We start from the raw sequence: 21,641 nt of genomic DNA on the forward strand, positions 1-21,641 counted from the left end.
TTTTTCTCTATCTGACTTCACTTAGTATGGTAATCTTCAAGTTCATCCATGTTGCTGCAAACAACATTATTTCATTCTCCTTAATGAAGACTTTTTACCTTTAGTTTTTCCCTCATGCTATTAGTAATATATAAATATAAAAGCTCAACTAGCCACAGTTGTAGTATTTGGATCTTTTAAAACAAAATGGTTTTTCAGTCTGTTATACTGTGATGCCTTTTGTAGTTCAGTTTCTTCTCAAACTTCACGAATACCAGCCTGTTCTTTAAGCAGATTTTACTCTTCAAATCAAATAGAATGATAGTCTTGTTTTCCTCTCCTGGCTCTATAATACCACGCACATCCTAGGTATTAAGTAACAGTTTGCCAAACAGATAGATGAAGATGGCAGATTAAAAACCCCCATCATCACTCATGAAAATAAAGCAGGCAAAGAACAATCTGGCAAGATAAAATCGAACATCAAAGAACTAATAGGCTTTAGTGAAGGTAGCGATTCTGATTTAGATCCTACTCAGAAGGAAAACAAAATTATTAATACATCTGTTATTAAATTTTCTGGGAATTTTTTTATTTTGAAATTTGGCCTCTATCACCACAGATGGTGTGTAGGATTATGAGTGAAGTATTGCCTTCTGAGAAGCCTCACCTTTTCTTAAAAAGTTAAAGTTCCACACAGAGCGTGCAGACTTCCTTGAAGTAATTTACAGTATCCCGATAAAAACCTGCAACTGTTAAAAAAATACAAATCACACTCCCGATTTTATATGTATTGAGGGAGAGAAAGTGAAAAGGAATATATATTTGTGTAGAAAGAAAAACAATGTATACCTCTGGGTAGAGGGATTTAGGAGAAATTTTGCTTTTCTTCTTGTAGTTTTGACATTTTAAAAATCTTTCGGCAATAAGGATATATAGCTTCTGTAACAGATGGTGACTGCAGCCATGAAATTAAAAGATGCTTACTCCTTGGAAGAAAAGTTATGACCAACCTAGATAGCATATTCAAAAGCAGAAACATTACTTTGCCAACAAAGGTCCATCTAGTCAAGGCTATGGTTTTTCCAGTGGTCACGTATGGATGTGAGAGTTGGACTGTGAAGAAGGCTGAGCGCCGAAGAATTGATGCTTTTGAACTGTGGTGTTGGAGAAGACTCTTGAGAGTCCCTTGGACTGCAAGGAGATCCAACCAGTCCATTCTGAAGGAGATCAGCCCTGGGTGCTTTTTGGAATGACTGATGCTAAAGCTGAAACTCCAGTACTTTGGCCACCTCATGCGAAGAATTGACTCATTGGAAAAGACCCTGATGCTGGGAGGGATTGGGGGCAGGAGGAGAAGGGGATGACAGAGGATGAGATGGTTGGATGGCATCACTGACTCGATGGTCATGAGTTTGGGTGGACTCTGGGAGTTGGTGATGGACAGGGAGGCCTGGTGTGCTGCGATTCATGGGGTTGCAAAGAGTCAGACACAACTGAGTGACTGAACTGAACTGAACTGAACTGAACAGGAAAAAGTCAATACTTCTCTGAAAGGTCATAATGCTTTTTCATATCATAACAGAAAAAGGCAGTGAGTGAAAAATAAATTATTAAAGATGTGGGCAGGTTGTTGTTTGTGTTTTTCAGCCGCTAAGTTTTTCTCTCTTTTCGACCCCGTGAACTGTAGCACCCAGACTTCCCTGTCCTTCAGTATGTCCTGGAGTTTGCTCAGACTCATATCCATTGAATCGATGATGCCATCCAACCACCTAATCCTCTTTCGCCCCATTTTTCCTGCTCTCAATCTTTCCCAGCATCCAGATCTTTCCAAAGAGTCAGCTCTTCATATCAGGTGGCCAAAGTATTGGAGCTTTCAGCATCAGTCCTTCGAATGAAAATTCAGGGTTGATTTCCTTTAGGATTGACTGGTTGGATCTCCTTGCTGTCCATGGGACTCTCAAGAGGCTTCTCCAACAGCACAGTGGGCAGATTAGGTATAAATATAGAGTTGTTCCTTTGGGGAAATCTTTAATTATACAATTATAGTAATTAATGCAAGGGACATAAAATTTAGGAAACTTAAGCCCATTCAACAGGTCCATTCTTTTAGGTGTTCATATATAAAATCTAAAATAGTATTTGGTATACTTAAATTTATGTTCCCATTATTGATAGAAAAATAAAAACCACAGTTAATAATTAGTCATGTTTGCATTTTTAATATCATACAAGTAAAGGGTATTTTCTCCTTTCATTTATAAATCACTTTAGCTCTATCAAAGCTCTTTCTTCACATTAAGATCACTTGATCCTGTGAGTAAACAGGTGATGTTATGTCTAAAAGTGAAGCTGGTGAATGATGTGCTGAAGGCCACACTGGTAGTGGATGAGCCAAGGTTACATGACTCCTTAGCTTATCTCCTCTGCTCTTCTCAACCCAATTCAGAGGGTTCCCCAATGGCTCAGATGGTAAAGAATCCACCTGCAATGCAGGAGACCCGGGTTCAATCCCTGGGTTGGGAAGATCCCCTGGAGAAGGGAATGGCTACCCACTCCAGTATTCTTGCCTGGAGAATTCCATGGACAGAAGAGCCTGATGGGTTACAGTCCATGGGGTGGCAAAGAGTCAGACACAACTGAGCAATTTCCACTTTTCACACCCAATTCATAGTAGCCAGACATTCAAACTACCTACCCAGCACAACCTTGCTAACTTGCAGCTATTTGCATCTTATTTGCTTCAACTGGGCTTCCCTCATGGCTCAGCTGTTAAAGAATCTGCCTGCAATGTGGGAGACCAGGGTTCGATCCCTGGGTTGGGAAGATCCCCTGGAGAAGGGGAAAGGGCACCCACTCCAGTATTCTGGCCTGGAGAATTCCATGGACTGTACAGCCTGTGGGGTTGCAAAGAGTCAGACACCACTGAGCGACTTTTACTTTCACTTTTGCTTCAGTTACTGGTTCTGTATTTTCACTCTGCCTCTCCTCATTCACGGGAACCATTTTGATTCCCATCCTGCTCTTTTGGACAAGCAGGTTTTTTCATTAAAGCACTCTACCGATGGAATTCTGCTGCATCTCTCACTGCCAAAAATGATCCATATGAAGTTTATTATCTTCTTTGTTTCATAGTTGCTGTGACAGATAAAGCTCTTAAATTGAGTTATCCATCTAAAGCATAGATTTCTAAAGGAAATTGAACTATTAATAACAGTATTATTTTGCCATACTGGATTGATGAGACCTTGTCCACATCCCCCATATTTTGAGTGCTAGTCACAGTGAATTAAAATCTGAGGATTCATGTCATTTGTCCCTACATTGCTGCCAAACATGTTCCATCCAATTTGGAGGACAAAAACCTGGTGTTATGGTTTCTATCACACTAAGAATCTCAGACCACTTGAAAATTACAGGCAAGCTTGGTAATATTTGTTTAAATTTAACATAAACTCAGATATATTTTGCTCCATGGAGACTTCATTCTAACCTCAAATCACAGGATTTGACATAATTATGTCAACTTTTATTCATTCACGTAAATCTACATTAATTATATGCACCACACTTTAAACAAATCTATGAAGAAAAATATAAAAAATATAAAACAGAAAAAAATGAAAGTTACTTTAGTGTGATTTTTTTTTAACCTGACAGCTTTGTTTTATTTCAAAATTGTGAAATAATTTAATAGTTTGTATTCCTTTGTGTATTTAAAATAAAATTATAAAGTGAAAAATAGAGTAAGGAATTTTAAAAACATGACAAAAATTTATAAAAATAATTCTATTTAACATTGATAAATCAACAAAGGACAACAAGGAAATTATACAATCTTCTGTATTTTATGGTCTATCTGTATAATGAAACTAGCACCTTTTATTTTTGTTGGAACTGAATCCTTTTGGAAAAGCAACTTAGCAACAGTTAGCAAAAGCAAAACCAAAGAAAAGATTATTCATAGTCATTCATTCTTTCATGTATTCAAAATAGAGGTGATTAAGTAAATTACAGTGTATTATTATTTTAAATGTTTCATAAGTATCAAAATAATATTTATAAAACAAAATCTATCAAGGAATAAATAAATATCAAATAATGACTAAATTCCATATGAATTAAATAAACACTTTTGTATTAAATAATTTAAAAACATGATGTGAATATTAAATCTCTTTAGCAAGGGTAAAAGGGGTTTTCATGTGGACAAGACTCTATGAGCTTAAAAGTAAGGTGGATATTTAATCTATGCAAAACCCTATACACATGGCTTTCCCTCTCAAAGACTGGTGATCTATTTGAAGAAAGAGTTCCTGGGGAACACTGAGCAATATTAGGGGGAAAAGACTGATAAATTTGTTGAGATAAAAATAACATCAACAATCTTCATAATAAAAATTTATATAAAACATGGAAAATATATGAAATAAATATCATAGAGGAAAATGGTTAATATGTTTTAAAATAACAATGAAGAAAAACAGGTGAGACCTACCAAGAAACCTATTATTCCAATCTTTCATCAGTTCAGTTCAGTCGCTCAGTCGTTTCCAACTCTTTGTAACCAATGAAATGCAGCATGCCAGGCTTCCCTGTCCATCACCTACTCCCAGAGCTTGCTCAAACTCATGTCTGTCGAGTCAGTGATGCCATCCAACCATCTCATCCTCTGTGGTCCACTTTTTCTCCTGCCTTCGATCTTTCCAAGTATCAGGGTCTTTTCCAATGAGTCAACTCTTCGCATGAGGTGGCCAAAGTATTGGAGCTTCAGCTTCAGCATCAATCCTTTCAATGAATATTCAGGACTGATTTCCTTTAGGATGGACTGCTTGGATCTCCTTGCAGGCCAAGGGATTCTCAAGGGCCTTCTTCAACACCACATTTCAAAAACATCAATTCTTCAGCACTCAGTTTTCTTTATAGTCCAACTCTCACATCCATACATGACCACTGGAAAAACCACAGCTTTGATTAGACAGACCTTTGTTGGCAAAGTAATGTCTTTGCTTTTTAATATGCTGTTTAGATTGGTCATAACTTGTCTTCCAAGGAGTAAGCATCTTTTACTTTCATGGCTGCAGTCACCATCTGCAGTGATTTTGGAGCCCAAAATGATAAAGTCTGTCACTGTTTCCATTGTTTCCCCATCCATTTGCCATGAAGTGTTGGGAACAGATGCCATAATCTTAGTTTTCTGAATGTTGAGGTTTAAGCCAACTTTTTCACTCTCTTCTTTCACTTTCATCAAGAGGCTCTTTAGTTCTTCACATTCTGCCATAAGTGTGTGGTCATCTTTTTATCTGAGGTTATTGATATTTCCCCTGGCAATATTGATTCAAGCTTGTGCTCCATCCAGCCTGCAATTTTGCATGATGTACTCTACATATAAGGTAAATAGGCAGGGTGACAATATATAGCCTTAATGTAGCCAATATGTAGCCTAGTCCTTTCCTGATTTGGAACCAGTCTGTTGTTCCATGTCCAGTTCTAACTGTTGCCTCTTGACCTGAATACAGATTTCTCAGGAGGCAGGTCAGGTGGTCTGCGATTCCCAAACATTTCTAATTTTATAGCCTTGGCATCAAAATCAGAAGAAGAACAGTGTGAAAAAGGAAAATTATGACCTATCAAAAATTTAAGTGTAAAATCTTAAACAATATACTAGAAAAATCTATTAATGTAGTTTACTACTTTAACAGGTAAAGGCGAAGGAAATAAATTATTATCTCACTAGGTGCAAAAAAATAAGCAATTACTACATTTTTATCCTTGCATGATAAGAAAAAAAAATCTAAGCAAATCAGGAATGAAATAGACAAAATATTTGCCTTAAATTGATTGTCTACCAAAACCTACATTTATATCATTCTGAATAGTGAAATAATAAAAACATTCATGTTAATATCAAGAACAAAGATTCTCAGTATTGTTCTTCCATACACATTCTACTAGAGGCTCTTTTAAATAACAAAAAGAGTAAAAATAAAAGATATAAAGACTAGAAGAAATAAAAAGTATGTTCAGTTAATTTGTATAAACATTAAGTTTAATCTACAAATTATTATAATTAATTAGAAAGTTTATGCAAGTCATGGCATGAAACATTAATCTAGATAACTGTACTTCTGTCAAGTTGGCCAAATACTCTAATCACACTCAAGCCTCAGGATCTTTGCACTTGCTGTTCTCTCTTCCAGGAGTGCTGTGCTCTTAGTTAGAAGCTTAGCTTGGTATCTACATTTCTACAGCCTTTTTTTCAAATGTCATCGTATCAGTAAGCCTTCTGAGTCACACTATATAAGGCAGAAGCCTCTCCTTGCCCCTGACACTCCTTATTTCCTCTTACTCCACTCTACTTTTCTCCATGGCCTTTACCATTTGACATTCCTTCATTCGTGGATTTATTCATCCACTGGTCCACTCATGTGGTGTGTCTTTCCTTCTGTCTTTCTAGAATGCAGTTTGAATAAAGGCAAAGGTTTTGTCTGTTCTGATCACTGCTATATTCCCTAAACTTAAAAGAGTGACTGGCATAAAATGGGTGCCCCAAAGTGTTATTGAATGGTTGGAAGAATAAATTGGCAAACATTGAAATAGTTAACATGAGAACAGCCAACTTTCAGGGAGTATATATATATATATAAAATATATATATATATATATAAATATAAACATATATATATATATATATAAAGAAAAGAACACTGGGCTTAATTTTGATCCCTAAAGAAACAGTGTTCAAGGGATAAATAGAAGAGGCCCTAGTAAGTGAGACTGAGAAGAAGCAACCAGACAAAATGCTGATGGATGGTGATGATGATATTTATAACAATCATACTAGATTTTGTTTTACCAAACATTACATTAAAAACGCTTTTAAATTCATATATTGTTCACTATTACTTTTTTAGTCCTTAAAAAAAAAAAACCCTATTAGGTAAAGACTATAATATTCTCCATTTTACAGATGAGAAGATTGAAGTTTAGGGGACTTAAATAATGTTTCCAAAGCGTTCCAATAATTGTTGCCAAATAGCCTCCCACAGACCATTAGGACAGCCAGGGTTTGAGCCAATGCGCTGGCCAGTTATGGGAGTCAAAGGACTGGTGACTTCCAAAAAGGACATAGTGATAAGCACTGTCAACTGAAACTAAAATTAGAATCTCTGACCAGAATTTATGTGTAATTCTTATCAAATCAAGTATACACTTGGCCTGTGAGCTACATTTTCAACCAATAAGGGATTTCTCTTAAATATCACTTCAGAGAGTCTCCTTCAATGTAAAAGACATAAAGAGAGAGAGAGAGTTTTAAAAATAAAAGCAGTGTTTGTGAACCAAATGATCAGGGAATTAGTGCCTTAGTAATCCCCTCATTATTTTAGTGATTAAACCTAGCCAAAGCTGGTGGTGATTTAAAGTTTCTATTTGTTTGATGTCACCTTAGGAATTGAAATTTCTCCAGTTCTTTATCCAAGATGAAAATAATATTGAATAGTTACTATGTACGGTGTATCAGTAGCGGTATACAACAAAAGCCTGTGCCATATTAGGAAATGCATAGTTCAAATTTTCAGTCATGAAAAGTACGCGTTCCAGGCTTTGACATCGATACTTATGAAACTGGCCTGTCAGGGGATTATTGTTCTACTTTTCGGGTGAATCAAGCACTATAATTGGGACTGTGTTTGTGCAAGGAGAAGCAAGTCAATCTGGCAAAACTGAACAAGACAGTTTTCTGCTGTTTCTCTTCACAGTCTTAGGCTTGTCATTATAACACCAGTCCCCTCCTGTTATTTAGTGATTTATAGGTTACAACATGCTTTCACATTTAATCTTCACTGCAACCCTGTGAGTAGTAACTTCGGAAAGTCTTTGATATAGATTTCTCCGGTTTGTATTCCACAAGGAGAAATATCTTGGATAAATGTCCACATTTCAAAATGGGAAACTGGAAATGTAGAGAAGTTAACTGGATGTGTCATTTCCACATGACTGAAGATGGTTGAGGCGGGATATAATGCTTAGTCTTGATGGCCGAGTTAGTTCCAGGACCTCATGGCAGCCTGACTTACAAGACAATCTATTGATGAAGAATTTAGACTCTGGAGTCAGGCTGTGTGGGTTTCTGTGTGACCATGAGCAAGCTATTGAACTTCTCTGAGGCCTGTTCTGAATAACACCTACTTCCAAATATGACTTTGATGATTAAGATAAGGCATGATAAGCTCCTATGCCAGGGCAGGGTACCTGGTAAGTACTTGATGTATGTTTGCTGTTGCTGGTGTCATTGTAATCCGACCCCAGGCCTGTTTGTGCTAATATGATTTTTGCCAGATCTTTGTTCATTTGGTTCATGTGTTTATCATAGTTCTAAAATAAATCTGTTATTCAAGTTATCGCAGAAGTATGTTTATTATGTCACTCCTACACCTGTTCAAATCAATACAAACTATATCTATTTGCTGGTATTTTTCATTCAAAGTTGACTTGAAATAGGCTTTATAGTGAAAATAGATAGCCAATGCAGTTCAAAATGAATGTTAACTTTAAAAGAGTAAAAATAGTTATTGACATTACATTATTTATATTCATACTGGATGTCTCATTGACTGAAGCTTGGGTAAAGTTATAAATAGTTTGTATGAAAACACTTAAAGGAGATAAGAGAATCATAAATTGTATAATCTGCACTCCCCTTCCTCACTTTTCTCACAAACTCCTTTTTTTTTTTTACAAACTTATTTTTTTTTAATTTATATTTATCTCTTCTTGTAAAAAGCTAATAATAATACCTCCTGTTTCTCCTGCCTGAATTTAAATAAAAAATTTCAGGTTAATGACAGTTCATTTTTACTAAAGGGCATCATAGAAATGATAAGGTTTGAGTTGCATCCTGAAAATTTGGTAGAATTTGGCCATTGGGAGGAAAGAGGCAGACACTAACAGGAAAGCTATGAATGGAAAGTTTGACACTAAAATGATTGGGCCATGGGATCCCTGCCAGGGTGGAGTACAAAGTATATTTTAATAATCAGGGTTGGATGTGATTATAGAGGTCTTTGCTTATCAAATAAACTCATTAAGATATAATTAGGTAATACCAAGGACAGTCTCTGATATAAAGTTAACTAATATTTAAAGAATCTAAAATCAGGAGCCTTTTTGTAAAGAACTATGATCCATCTCTCCAGACTGATACATACAGCATTCATTCAAGTTCAGATATTCAGTAGCATCTTAATATTTCATGAAGAGTTATTCCACAGTTTGTTCAGCCTTTCTTTTATGAAAAAACATTCAGGTGCTATCCAGATTTCTAGCATGACAATGATGAAATAAACACATAATCTCAAGGTGCCTGATTTTCTGTAGGAAGGGTTCCCGAACTAAGAGTATGGTTCTTGGAATTTATATAAGTGCCAGATTTTTTCAAGCAAGGCTGTTAAAATTTGCATTCCTCTTGCTTTTGATGAATGTGGGCACCAGTATCCTCAGCTCCTTAACTTTGGCAAGATAACTGTAGTTCATTATTCTTTTATATTTCCTTTCCTTATTAATGAGAAAGATTATCCAGTGCTTCTGATCTTTTCTTCTGGTCTTACTGAGGTAAAATTGACATACAGAACTGTATAGATTCAAGGTGTACAGCATAATGATTTGACTTACATACATCATGAAATGACCACCATAAGTTTAACAACATCCATCGTGTCATATAGAAATAAAATAAAATAAGAAAATAGTTTCCTTGTGCTGAGATCTCAAGATTTACTCTTTTAAAAACACGCAACAGTGATAATTATATTATCATGTCTTTTACATCCCTAGTACTTACTTATCTTATAACTGCAAGTTTGTACCTTCTGACTGCCTTCATCAACTTCCCTGATCCCCACAACCGCTACCACTGTGCTTAGTCATTCAGTTGTGTCCGAATCTTTGTGACCCCATGAACTGTAGCCTGCCAGGCTCCAGTGTCCATGGGACTTCCCAGGCAAGAATACTGGAGTGGGTGGCCATTTCCTTCTCCAGGAGCTCTTCCCAACCCAGGGGTCAAACCCAGCCCTGCCCGCCCCCCCATCCACCTCCATTGCAAGCAGATTCTTTACCGTCTGAGCCACCAGGGAAGCCCCAACTCCTACCTCTGGTAAGCACAAATCTGATCTTTTCTTCTATAGATTTATTGTTGTTTTTTTGTTTGAGTGTAATTGACCAACAAAATTATGTGAGTTCTTGGTGTACAGCTTCAGATCAGATCAGATCAGATCAGTCGCTCAGTCGTGTCCAACTCTTTGTGACCCCATGAATCACAGCACGCCAGGCCTCCCTGTCCATCACCAACTCCCAGAGTTCACCCAGACTCATGTCCATCGAGTCAGTGATGCCATCCAGCCGTCTCATCCTCTGTTGTCCCCTTCTCCTCCTGCCCCCAATCCCTCCCAGCATCAGAGTCTTTTCCAGTGAGTCAACTCTTCACATGAGGTGGCCAAAGTACTGGAGTTTCAGCTTTAGCATCATTCCTTCCAAAGAAATCCCAGGGCTGATCTCCTTCAGAATGGACTGGTTGGATCTCCTTGCAGTCCAAGGAACTCTCAGGAGTTGTCTCCAACACCACAGTTCAAAAGCATCAATTCTTTGGCGCTCAGCTTTATTCACAGTCCAACTCTCACATCCATACATGACCACTGGAAAAACCATAGCCTTCACTAGACGGACCTTTGTTGGCAAAGTAATGTCTCTGCTTTTCAATATGCTATCTAGGTTGGTCATAACTTTCCTTCCAAGGAGTAAGCGTCTTTTAATTTCATGGCTGCAGTCACCATCTGCAGTGATTTTGGAGCCCAGAAAAATAAAGTCTGACACTGTTTCTACTGTTTCCCCATCTATTTCCCATGAAGTGGTGGGACCAGATGCCATGATCTTCGTTTTCTGAGTGTTGAGCTTTAAGCCAACTTTTTCACTCTCCACCTTCACCTTCATCAAGAGGTTTTTAGTTCCTCTTCACTTTCTGCCATAAGGGTGGTATCATCTGCATATCTGAGGTGATTGATATTTCTCCTGGCAATCTTGATTCCAGCTTGTGTTTCTTCCAGTCCAGCGTTTCTCATGATGTACTCTGCATATAAGTTAAATAAACAGGGTGACAATATACAGCCTTGACGAACTCCTTTTCCTATTTGGAACCAGTCTGTTGTTCCATGTCCAGTTCTAACTGTTGCTTCCTGACCTGCATACAGATTTCTCAAGAGGCAGATCAGGTGGTCTGGTATTCCCATCTCTTAAAGAATTTTCCACAGTTTATTGTGATCCACACACTCAAAGGCTTTGGCATAGTCAATAAAGCAGAAATAGATGCTTTTCTGGACCTCTCTTGCTTTTTCCATGATCCAGTGGATGTTGGCAATCTGATCTCTGGTTCCTCTGCCTTTTCTAAAACCAGTTTGAACATCAGGAAGTTCACAGTTCACATATTGCTGAAGCCTGGCTTGGAGAATTTTAAGTATTACTTTACTAGCGTGATTCAATATTTCTAGCAGTATAAAATGATGATCATGATAAGTCCATTTACCATCTGTCACCATACAAAGATATTACATTATTATTGACTGTATTCCCCATACTGTAAATTTCATTTCTGTGACTTTTTAACTTTTTAATGGGAATTTTGTGCTTCATAATTTCGCTCACCAATTTCACTCTTTCCCTGACCCTTTTCCCTCTAGCAACTACTTGTTCATACTCTCTGTATCTATGACTCTGTTTCTATTTTGTTATGTTTGCTAATTTGTTTTGTTTTTATTTTCTTCTGTGAAAATCTTTGGTTATTCTACTTGAGAAATGTAAAATAAAATATGCAGTTCTTCATTCTGTGTTACCAGTATTGGTTTAAGAGTTCTCCCCAACCCTTTGTCTGTACAACTAGTTTTTGAAATTCTTTTCTAAATGTTGTTGCTTTTTCTTTATATATTTAAATATTTTTCCCATCCCAAATTTATTGTTATGAAATGAGATAAGGGCTAATTTGTTTTTTGGGGGGATAGAAAATGGTTTCAATGCCATATAATAAATGAATCACTTTTTCCAATTGAATAGAAATTTTACTTTTTCATATATCAAGTTCCCATATATCATAAGTGGTGGTGGTGGTTTAGTCGCTAAGTCATTTCTGCCTCTTTACAATGCCATGGACTGTAGCCCTCCAGGCTCCTCTGTCCATGGAATTTCCCAGGCAAGAATACTGGAGTGGGTTGCCATTTCCTTCTCCATATATAATAAGTAATAATGGTTAAAAAGCTATTCAACTGATCTGTACTTGTTGCTGTATTCTTGGATCATGGTCTTCCTTTCATAATTTTTGAAATTCTTGGATATATATTCCTCCTTATTAACTAATAAAATAGTTTTATCAAGTTATAAATAAAAAAGATTCTGAACAAAATGATGGTTTTAGTTGCTAAGTAGTGTCCAACTCTTGTGACCCCATGAACTGTAGCCCATAGGATTTTCCAAACAAGAATACTGGAGCGAGTTGCCACTTCTTTCTCCAGGGGATCTTCCTGATCCAGGGATTGAACCTGGATCTCCTGCTCTGCAGACAGATTCTTTACCAATTGAGCTACTAGGGAAGGCCCTGAATAAAATGCACGTATTTATTTTGAGACAATTGACACAATTAAGATATTAGGTCTTCCTATTCAGAACACAATATTTTCATCATATTTTGGATCTTATTTTATGCTGTGTGATGTTTTATTGTTTCTTCTTATATGTTTTATTTATTTTTTCTTTAATATTTTCATAAGTACAGTATTTTACCACAATTTATAATAGCTACTTTTTCATTCTATATTTAATCAGTTTTGTTTATAACCATATTTCAAATATAGAGAAAACATGAATTTTTTTGATATATAAGATATATAAGGTATCTTATATCTTAACTTTATTATCTTCAGTTCAGTACAGTTCAGTTGCTCAGTTGTGTCTGACTCTTTGTGACCATGGACTACAGCACGCCAGGCTTCCCTGTCCATTACCAGCTCTGACTTTACTCAAACTCATTACCATTGAGTCGGTGATGCTATCCAACCATCTCATCCTCTGTCGTCCCCTTCTCCTCCCATTTTCAATCTTTCCCATCATCAGGATCTTTTCCAATGAGTCAGTTCTTCACATCAGGTGGCCAAAGTATTGGAGTTTCACCTTCAGCATCAGTCCTTCTGATGAATATTCAGGACTCATTTCCTTTAGGATGGACTGGTTAGATCTCTTTTGCAGGCCAAGGGACTCTCAAGAGTCTTCTCCAACACCACAGTTCAAAAGCATCAATTCTTCAGCACTCAGCCTTCTTCACAGTCCAACTCTGACATCCATACATGACCACTGAAAAAACCATAGCCTTGACTAGAAGGACCTTTGTTGGCAAAGTAATGTCTTTGCTTTTTAATATGCTGTCTAGGTTGGTCATAACTTTTCTTCCAAGGAGCACGCGTCTTTTAATTTCATGGCTGCAGTCACCATCTACAGTGATTTTGGAGCCCCCAAAATAAAGTCTGTCACTGTTTTCATTGCTTCCCACTTATTTGCCACGAACTGATGGGACCAGATGCCATGATCTTAGTTTTCTGAATGTTGAGTTTTAAGCCAACTTTTTCACTCTCCTCTGTCACTTTCATCAAGAGGCTCTTTAGTTCTTTGCTTCCTGCCAGAAGCGTGTTGTCATCTGCATATCTGAGGTTATTGATATTTCTCCCGGTAATCTTGATTCCAGCTTGTGCTTCCCCCAGCCCAGCGTTTCTCATGATGTACTCTGCATGTAAGTTGAATAAGCAGGGTGACAATATACAGCCTTGACATACTCCTTTCCCTATTTGGAACCAGTCCGTTGTTCCATGTCAAGTTCTAACTGTTGCTTCCTGACCTGTATATGATTTCTCAAAAGGCAAGTCAGGTGGTCTGGGGTATTCCCATCTCTTTAAGAATTTTCCATGGTTTGTTGTGATCCACACAGTCAAAGACTTTGGCATCAACTTTATTCATTCATTCATATAGCAACCACTTGATTTTTGTGCAAGTTCATGTTTGAGTGTATATGCATATGTGCATGTTTATGAAAATTTCTCAAGTTCTCAATAAATTATGTTTAATTAGTTTTTAAAATATAACTCTAAGTTGAAAGTTCCTTACGTTGGTTTGAATTAGAAGGTCTGTCTGGGTGATTAAGACAGATAAATTTGATATTCATAAGTCTGAGTTTTAAAAAACATAGGTTTCAGTACATTAGATAAAAACATTAAAGCTAAAAGCAAGATGAAGCTAAATATTCCAACAAATTTTTGTTGAGGTACTTGAAAAAATTCTCATAAAATTTCAATTATTTTACTATCAATAAGGGTATAAAAAAAGTTTTTGAATCATAGAAATTTCATGTTACAGCAATCACCTCTCATAACAGAGATATTAAAGGACTTTTGCAAGATAATATAACTAATCCAGAGTAAACCCCGATTAGAATATTGGTCTATTTGGTCTTAATAATTGAGGATATACCAATTACTATTATATAAGAAATTTTCTTTTACTCTGTTTATACAACCCAGTTTAATGAATGCTGAATTTAAGGGAATGAATTCTCTTAAACTGTATGAATGTCACTCCAGGATGAATTTTTCTCTAGATATGTATACTTCAACATTAATAGTTCAAAAATGTATATGTTAGTGACAAAGAGACATTTCTATATTTGGGTAAAATGTCACACTCTAGATTTTAAAGTATATGCCTCAGACTGGTGCCAAGTCACTTCAGTAAAAAGCATTGGGTTGAATTTGAGGAAAGCTATCAGTTTATGAGTTAATAGGTAATCAGTTAAACTGATTGTTAATCGCTCAATTGTGTCTGACTCTTTGCAACCCCATGGACTGTAGCTGCCAGCCTCCTCTGTCCATAAGATTCTCCAAGAAAGAATATTGGAGTGGGTTGCAATTCCCTTCTCCAGGAGATCTTTCCGACCCAGGGATCAAACCTAGGGTCCTGCATTGCAGGCACATTCTTTAACATCTGAGCATTAATGTGTGTTATTTAGCTTATGTGTAGGTCAGTCATTCTGAAAACTATGTGAGATGAAAACGATTCAGTTAATAATGTAACTAATGCTATGGTAAGATTGAGAAAAAGACATTGAACAAATATTCATAAATCTTAGGGAAAAAAGCCAAAGCAAACTTCCAGCTATACAGTGTAATAAACAGGGATATGAGTTTAGTTTCCAGATCCTCTTTTAATTGCCTCTTCTTCTTAGTTGTAGATTTCTGGGTCAACAATATAATTCAATCAGTTGAACTTCGTTAAATGGGGAAGTGTGTTGCTTGTAAGTAACATGAGTATATTTTCATACAGGTATGTTTGCATGGGTATAATGCTTTTATGTCTGTAGAGTTTATTTTGACTAAAATAAGTCAAGCATAGTGTAATTTTTATCTACATGGTTGTTCTTGTGATGTTCATTTCTGTCCTTATTTATGTCAAATTTGGAGGAAAAAAAGAATATTCCTATCAACGTCATTTTTAGGTAATAGCCCCTGAGCACCTATAGAGAACTATTTATTTTCCTGTTAGAAAATCTGCTTTTCACTTATGACATTGGAAGCACAAAAAGAAAGAGGGAGAGTTGCATACTGAAGATACTGAATAAAGCAAAGCACAGGATAAGGACAGGAAATAGACTTGTGAGTGAACCATGAAAGAAGGAGAGGCCCATTTCCTGAATTTTCTAAGTGTTTCTGAGTTTCAATGCCTTATGTTTTAGACTTCTTTAAATTTCTGTTATTTAATCGCAAAGACCATGGGACTGCCTCTTGCGACCCCAGGGACTGTAGCCTGCCAGGATCCTCTGTTCATGGGATTTTTCAGGCAAGAATACTGGGATGAGTTGCCATTTCCTTCTCCAGGGTATCTTCCCAACTCAGGGATCAAACTCACATCTCCTGAATTGGCAGGCAGATTCTTTACCACTGAGTCACCTGGGAAACCCTTTAATTTCTGAGTATCAGGTAAATAGTAAAGTTGCTAATCAACTGATAAATGTCTCTGCTGCTGGAGCTCAGCAAACAGGCATCTCTTCGCTGCCCTCTTGTCTGCTCCAATGTCACCATCTTCCAAGGCAAGAGGTCCTTTGAGATGGTACTCTCATCTTTCCTATGAAGTCAGTAAGAAGTGGCCTTTCATTAACTTTTATTCTTGGCCAGCTAGTGGGCAAAAGAGAGGAGAAGGGTCATTGGCCCTTATTTAATTAAGGACTTCTCTGAAAATCCCTTTTCAGCCCTAGATTTTGCAAATATGCCATTCGAACACTGCCATTCTGTAATGGAACTCTGGATTGTTTAGTTCTGTTTATGACCAGCTTTCACTCCGAGACAAGTAGACATTATTGAAACTGAAAGCCGAACTGAAAGATATGCAGGGCATCTGGACTAGAGCTCCCTTGTCCTCTGATACCTTTGCTTTGAATTGCTCTTATCCCACACATACATTTCCTCTCTCTGTCTCTGTCTCTCTCCTGCATCATGGTCATGATCACAGTGTTTCTTTTTCCATTACTACAGCTCTAGCTTAGACTGCACTGGTTACCAGCCTCCCTCATCTACCTCCAGCCATTCTACTTTTCAATCTGATAATCAAAATATGCTACAGTGATATTAGCATGTAGGAATTACTCCATTATTCTCCTGGTTAAATTATTCTATGACTCCACCAATGGCTATTTGAAAACCTTCCCTCATGTTGCCCTAATCTGCATTCAGGCATTTTACAATTATTTATCTCTATGTGGTTTATCCCATACTCTAAAGAATTTGCTATGAATCCATCTTTCTTTTCTTTTTTTTCTTGTTATCATTTTCTGGTAACTTTTCTATGTTGCTAGTTCCAACCCATCTTAAGTATAAATTCCCTCTAAAATCCTTTTCTAATTCTACCTAGTAAAAATAATGTCTTCTGTAAATTAATTTCCCTATTGCTTTATTTATACTCTCTTTAGGGAATTTATTAAATATTTATGCCAAAATCACTTGCATAATTTATACTCTGTGTGTGTGTGTGTGTGTCTGTAGGTGTATGCATTTGTGTGTATGTGCAACCATACTTTTAGGACTAAGGAGAATAATTATATGATTATTTCCATAGAAGCTTTCAGGCCTTAGACAAATTCAGTAGCCAACCCTGATAATAAATAAAACAATTCAAAATTATTGCTTAAAATGTTGAATGCCATAAATAAGTAGGTGGATAGAGTGATAAAGGACTAGCAACGCCAAGTATAATTTACAGTAGGGATGAAAGTTGGTATCACTGTTTAAGAATATTATTCGATCCAGAAATTCCATTCCTAGGTACAAGGCCAACAGACGTGGACAAAAATGTACAAAGGAACCATATTCTTAATAGCCACAGACTGGAAACCACACAGATGTCATAAAAAATAGATTGATAAATAAGTTGTGTCATTTTCAAAAATCAAAATCTGATGCCGAATTGACGTAACAAAAATGATTGCTACTAACAGAGAAAGTTAAACATAAAAAGTACATACTTTGATTTGTTTATATAAAGTTTAAAAGTTTGTGAAAGTAATCTGTGGTGATAGCAGTTAGATTTGTGATTGTGAACTGGAATGACTGAGAAAGGACAAGAGGGAGGTTCTTGGGATGCAGACACTCTTCCAGGCTTTTGTCTGTGTTGTGTCACACAAGCATGTTCACTTTTTAAAAAGGCATCAAGCTGTACACTGTGCATTTTACTGTTTGTATGAAAGTGAAAGTGAAAGTCGCTCTATTGTGTCTGACTCTTTGTGACTCCATGGACTCTAGGCCAGAATACTAGAGTTGGCCTTCCGCTTCTCCAGGGGATCTTCCCAACCCAGGGATCTAATGTATGCTAGACCTCAAAAACAAGTTCAAAATTAATAATGATTGCAATGAATCAAAATATATTGAATAAATGAAAAATCCATGGGCCCATGAGTAATACTCAGTAATTAAAAGGAGAAGAGGACCAAATTGTACATATAAAAGAATTCGAGTAAGCAAACTCAGAAGTGATGATAGGATAAGAAAGCCCTCAATTATCAAACACCATGTAATAACTGATATAGGCACATAATTAGCACTCAATAACAAGCAATCATTTAAGTGTTTTTTTGTTATTTTTCAATGCAATGCTTACCTTCTGGGACCTGGATAAACAATCATGTGTGCCTGCTGGGCTGCGTGATCAGAGTCCCAGCAGACTCTCTCTCTATATATATATAGTGTGTTTTGTTTGACTATAACTGGTGAAAGTATGTTTTTTGCAGAAGCAGCAGTGATTTGCTGTGGGTGTAATTTATTTTTTATTTTTTTTTTTTGCTGTTTTATTCCATTCTTGACCAAAGCTTCCTCTAAGAGGTTTTTTATGGAAAATTGTCCCACTAACTTAAAGGGTGTGCTGTGCTATGCTAAGTCACTTCAGTCGTGTCTGACTCTGTGTGACCCCATAGATGGCAGCCCACCAGGCTCCCCCGTCCCTGGGATTCTCCAGGCAAGAACACTGGAGTGGGCTCCCATTTCCTTCTCCAATGCATGAAAGTGAAAAGTGAAAGTGAAGTCGCTCAGTCGTGTCTGACTCTTAGCGACCCCATGGATTGCAGCCTAACAGGCTCCTCTGTCCATGGGATTTTCCAAGCAAGTACTGGAGTGGGGTGCCATTGCCTTCTCCAACTTAAAGGGTGAGGTGGGAGATATACTTAAGTTGTCTTCTAAAAAAATTAAATAGTGAATATGTTAATATATATATACACACACAAACACATAGAGTGTGTATCTTATGAAATAAACAGATATCCAAAATGGCAGATGAATTAAAAGCGTATGAGTTTAGTTATTCTCTTGTAAAGAGTACAGTCTACTTAAAAGTAGTGCAACTGAAGTTTCATATGACTTTCATTTGTCTCTCAATTATTTTCTTTTTATCCTTTTGTGGTTTCCATCATATTTGACCAGTATCCCATTTTAATGTGATTTTTATGTCATAACTTTTTCTTCTCTGCCTGTTTAACTTGTCCTTATGTAGCACTTATTTTCACAGAGGCCTCTGTGACTTTGTGGCAGCAGGAAGAAATATTAAACCAAAAAATTGTCAAGCAGCAGGGTGTAATGCAATACATACGGGTCTGGGTATCAGACAGATGGGCCTGGTTCTAACAGCAGGATACCCACTTACTCACCAAGAGAGCATGTCTATAAAAATATGAATAATGAAAGAGTAAGTGTTCTTGCTATTAAGTTGCTAAGTTGAATCCGACTTTTTGCAACCCCACAGACTGCAGCATGCCAGGCTTCCTTGACCTTTACTATCTCCCAGAGTTTGCTCAGACTCACGTCCTTTGAGTTGGTGGTGCCATCCAACCATCTCATCCTCTGTTGTCCCCTTCTCCTCCTGACCTCCATCTTTCCCAGCATCAGGTTCTTTTCCAATGAGTCAGCTCTTTGCACTACTTTTGCTCCAAAGTAGTGGAGCTTCAGCTTCAGCATCAGTCCTTCCAATGAATATCTGGGGCTGATTTCCTTTAGGATTGACTACTTTGATCTCTTGGCAGCCCATGGAACTCTCAGGAGCTTTAGGCCTATTAAATAGTGCCTGTTAAATTGTTTTTGTCTTCATCATTCCTAGAGAATAACACAAAGGAAATTGTTTGTAAGTGCACTGGTGACCTGATTCATTGGGAAGCATTTTTTTCTAATAAACAGCGATGTTAGCAAGGGAACATCTCTTGTCATCTGGAAGATACACTGTAAAGGGATAGATGAAAAGAGAAAGCTGAGAGGATACCTCTCTTATGTTCGGCTGCCACCTTTAATCATAGGTTGGATCTTAGGGCTACAGAAGATAAAACACAAACAAGCCAAAAACCTGAGTGAGGAATTTAAAAACTTGTACTGCAGAAGAAAATCTGGGGTTTAAAGCAAATCATTAACTATTTTTCAGTGTCTTTTTTGTTATTTACGTAGGCCACAACACTGGGAAAGAAAAGCAAAGATTGACAGAAAAGAAGTTGGGAGCAAGAAAGACTTTTATCAAGGGTATTCATAGGCATTGAGGCTAAGATTTCATAAAATGTCACAATTCAGATAAAACAAAGAATATCATGTCATTCTATTGCAGTTTTTTTTTTTTTAATCTATTTTTTCTTGTCTTTGGAGGGGAAAAAGCTGCATCTGTCATAGAAGAAAAAAAAAAAAAACAAAACCCAGCTAAAAATGTATGAATCTTCCTCAACATTGCTGTAGCATGTTGTCTTAAATCACAGACTTGAGCAAATGAACTCCTCGTGACCTCTGCTTTCTTCTTCTTTCTAGGTGCCTCCCATACTCCTTGATAAGCAGTTCTCTGAATTCACTCCAGACATTACACCCATCATTTTGGCAGCCCATACAAATAATTATGAGATAATAAAACTTTTGGTTCAGAAAGGCGTCTCAGTGCCCAGACCCCACGAGGTCCGCTGTAACTGCGTTGAATGTGTGTCTAGCTCAGATGTGGACAGTCTCCGCCACTCTCGCTCCAGACTCAACATCTACAAGGCCCTGGCCAGCCCGTCTCTCATTGCCCTGTCCAGTGAAGACCCTTTTCTCACAGCCTTTCAGCTGAGTTGGGAGCTCCAGGAACTGAGTAAGGTGGAAAATGAATTCAAGTCAGAATATGAGGAGCTGTCTCGACAGTGCAAACAATTTGCCAAGGACCTACTGGATCAGACAAGAAGTTCCCGAGAGCTGGAAATCATTCTTAATTACCGTGATGACAACAGTCTCCTGGAAGAACAAAGTGGAAACGATCTCGCGAGACTCAAATTGGCCATTAAGTACCGTCAGAAAGAGGTGAGTGTTGCTAGATTTTATCCATCAAAATGCCACAGAACTTAATCACAGGGGGGAAAAGTTGGTACTCCAAAATTAGGTTGGGGTTTTAAAGCATTTTCTATTTAACTTTAAGTGGATGAAATGTTGGCCAGATTACTGATTATGAAACACATTTAGGAGTGGCAGTAAGTGGTTTAATAATTGGTGATTTTTTGACACCTGTATTAAAATATACACATTTACTGGGGTGAAAATGGTAAAACTAATGAATTTTAGACTCTCTGTATGAAGAGTTCTGATTCTGCCATTATAAGTCTTGTTCCTTTAGAGGGTCACACAGATTTCTTTGAACTTTGGTTTTTCTCATCTGCTTAATGGACTTAATATTTATACTTGATTATATGTATACTTCTTTATACATATAAAATATTTTTCTCACAGATTTGAAGGAAGTATAAAATGAGTGGATATGTATGAATGCTCTGAGTAAATTATAATGTGTAATATTAATAAAAATACATTATTAAAATTATTAATAAAAGAAAGCTTTTAGTCCAATAGCAGGTGGAAGTTCTAAAACTTCTCTCACATCTGGCTTAGTTTCTTTATTTGTCAGGAATGAGAAGTTAAAGAAGTCAGTTGCAGGAGAGTAATACAGTTTTCATTAGATTTCTGTGGATTTTAATATTAAATGAGGAAAATTCAGATCTATTATACATATTGCCTGGAGAAGGCAATGGCACCCCACTCCAGTACTCTTGC

The 21,641-nt window shown here is 37.0% G+C and overlaps 1 protein-coding gene across 3 annotated transcripts in view; it reads left to right on the forward strand.

The window, feature by feature from the left end:
* Window positions 1–21,641, forward strand: part of TRPC4 (transient receptor potential cation channel subfamily C member 4) — a 207,144-nt gene that overhangs the window by 74,702 nt on the left and 110,801 nt on the right. For all 3 annotated transcript variants that reach the window (XM_070800170.1, XM_019971370.2, XM_070800169.1), the window contains one exon: window positions 20,379–20,897. In XM_070800170.1, coding sequence (XP_070656271.1) covers window positions 20,379–20,897 — 519 coding nt within the window. The remainder of the gene's footprint in view (window positions 1–20,378; window positions 20,898–21,641) is intronic.

Source organism: Bos indicus, chromosome 12 (assembly GCF_029378745.1).
Source record: "Bos indicus isolate NIAB-ARS_2022 breed Sahiwal x Tharparkar chromosome 12, NIAB-ARS_B.indTharparkar_mat_pri_1.0, whole genome shotgun sequence".
Taxonomy (NCBI): Eukaryota; Metazoa; Chordata; class Mammalia; order Artiodactyla; family Bovidae; genus Bos; species Bos indicus.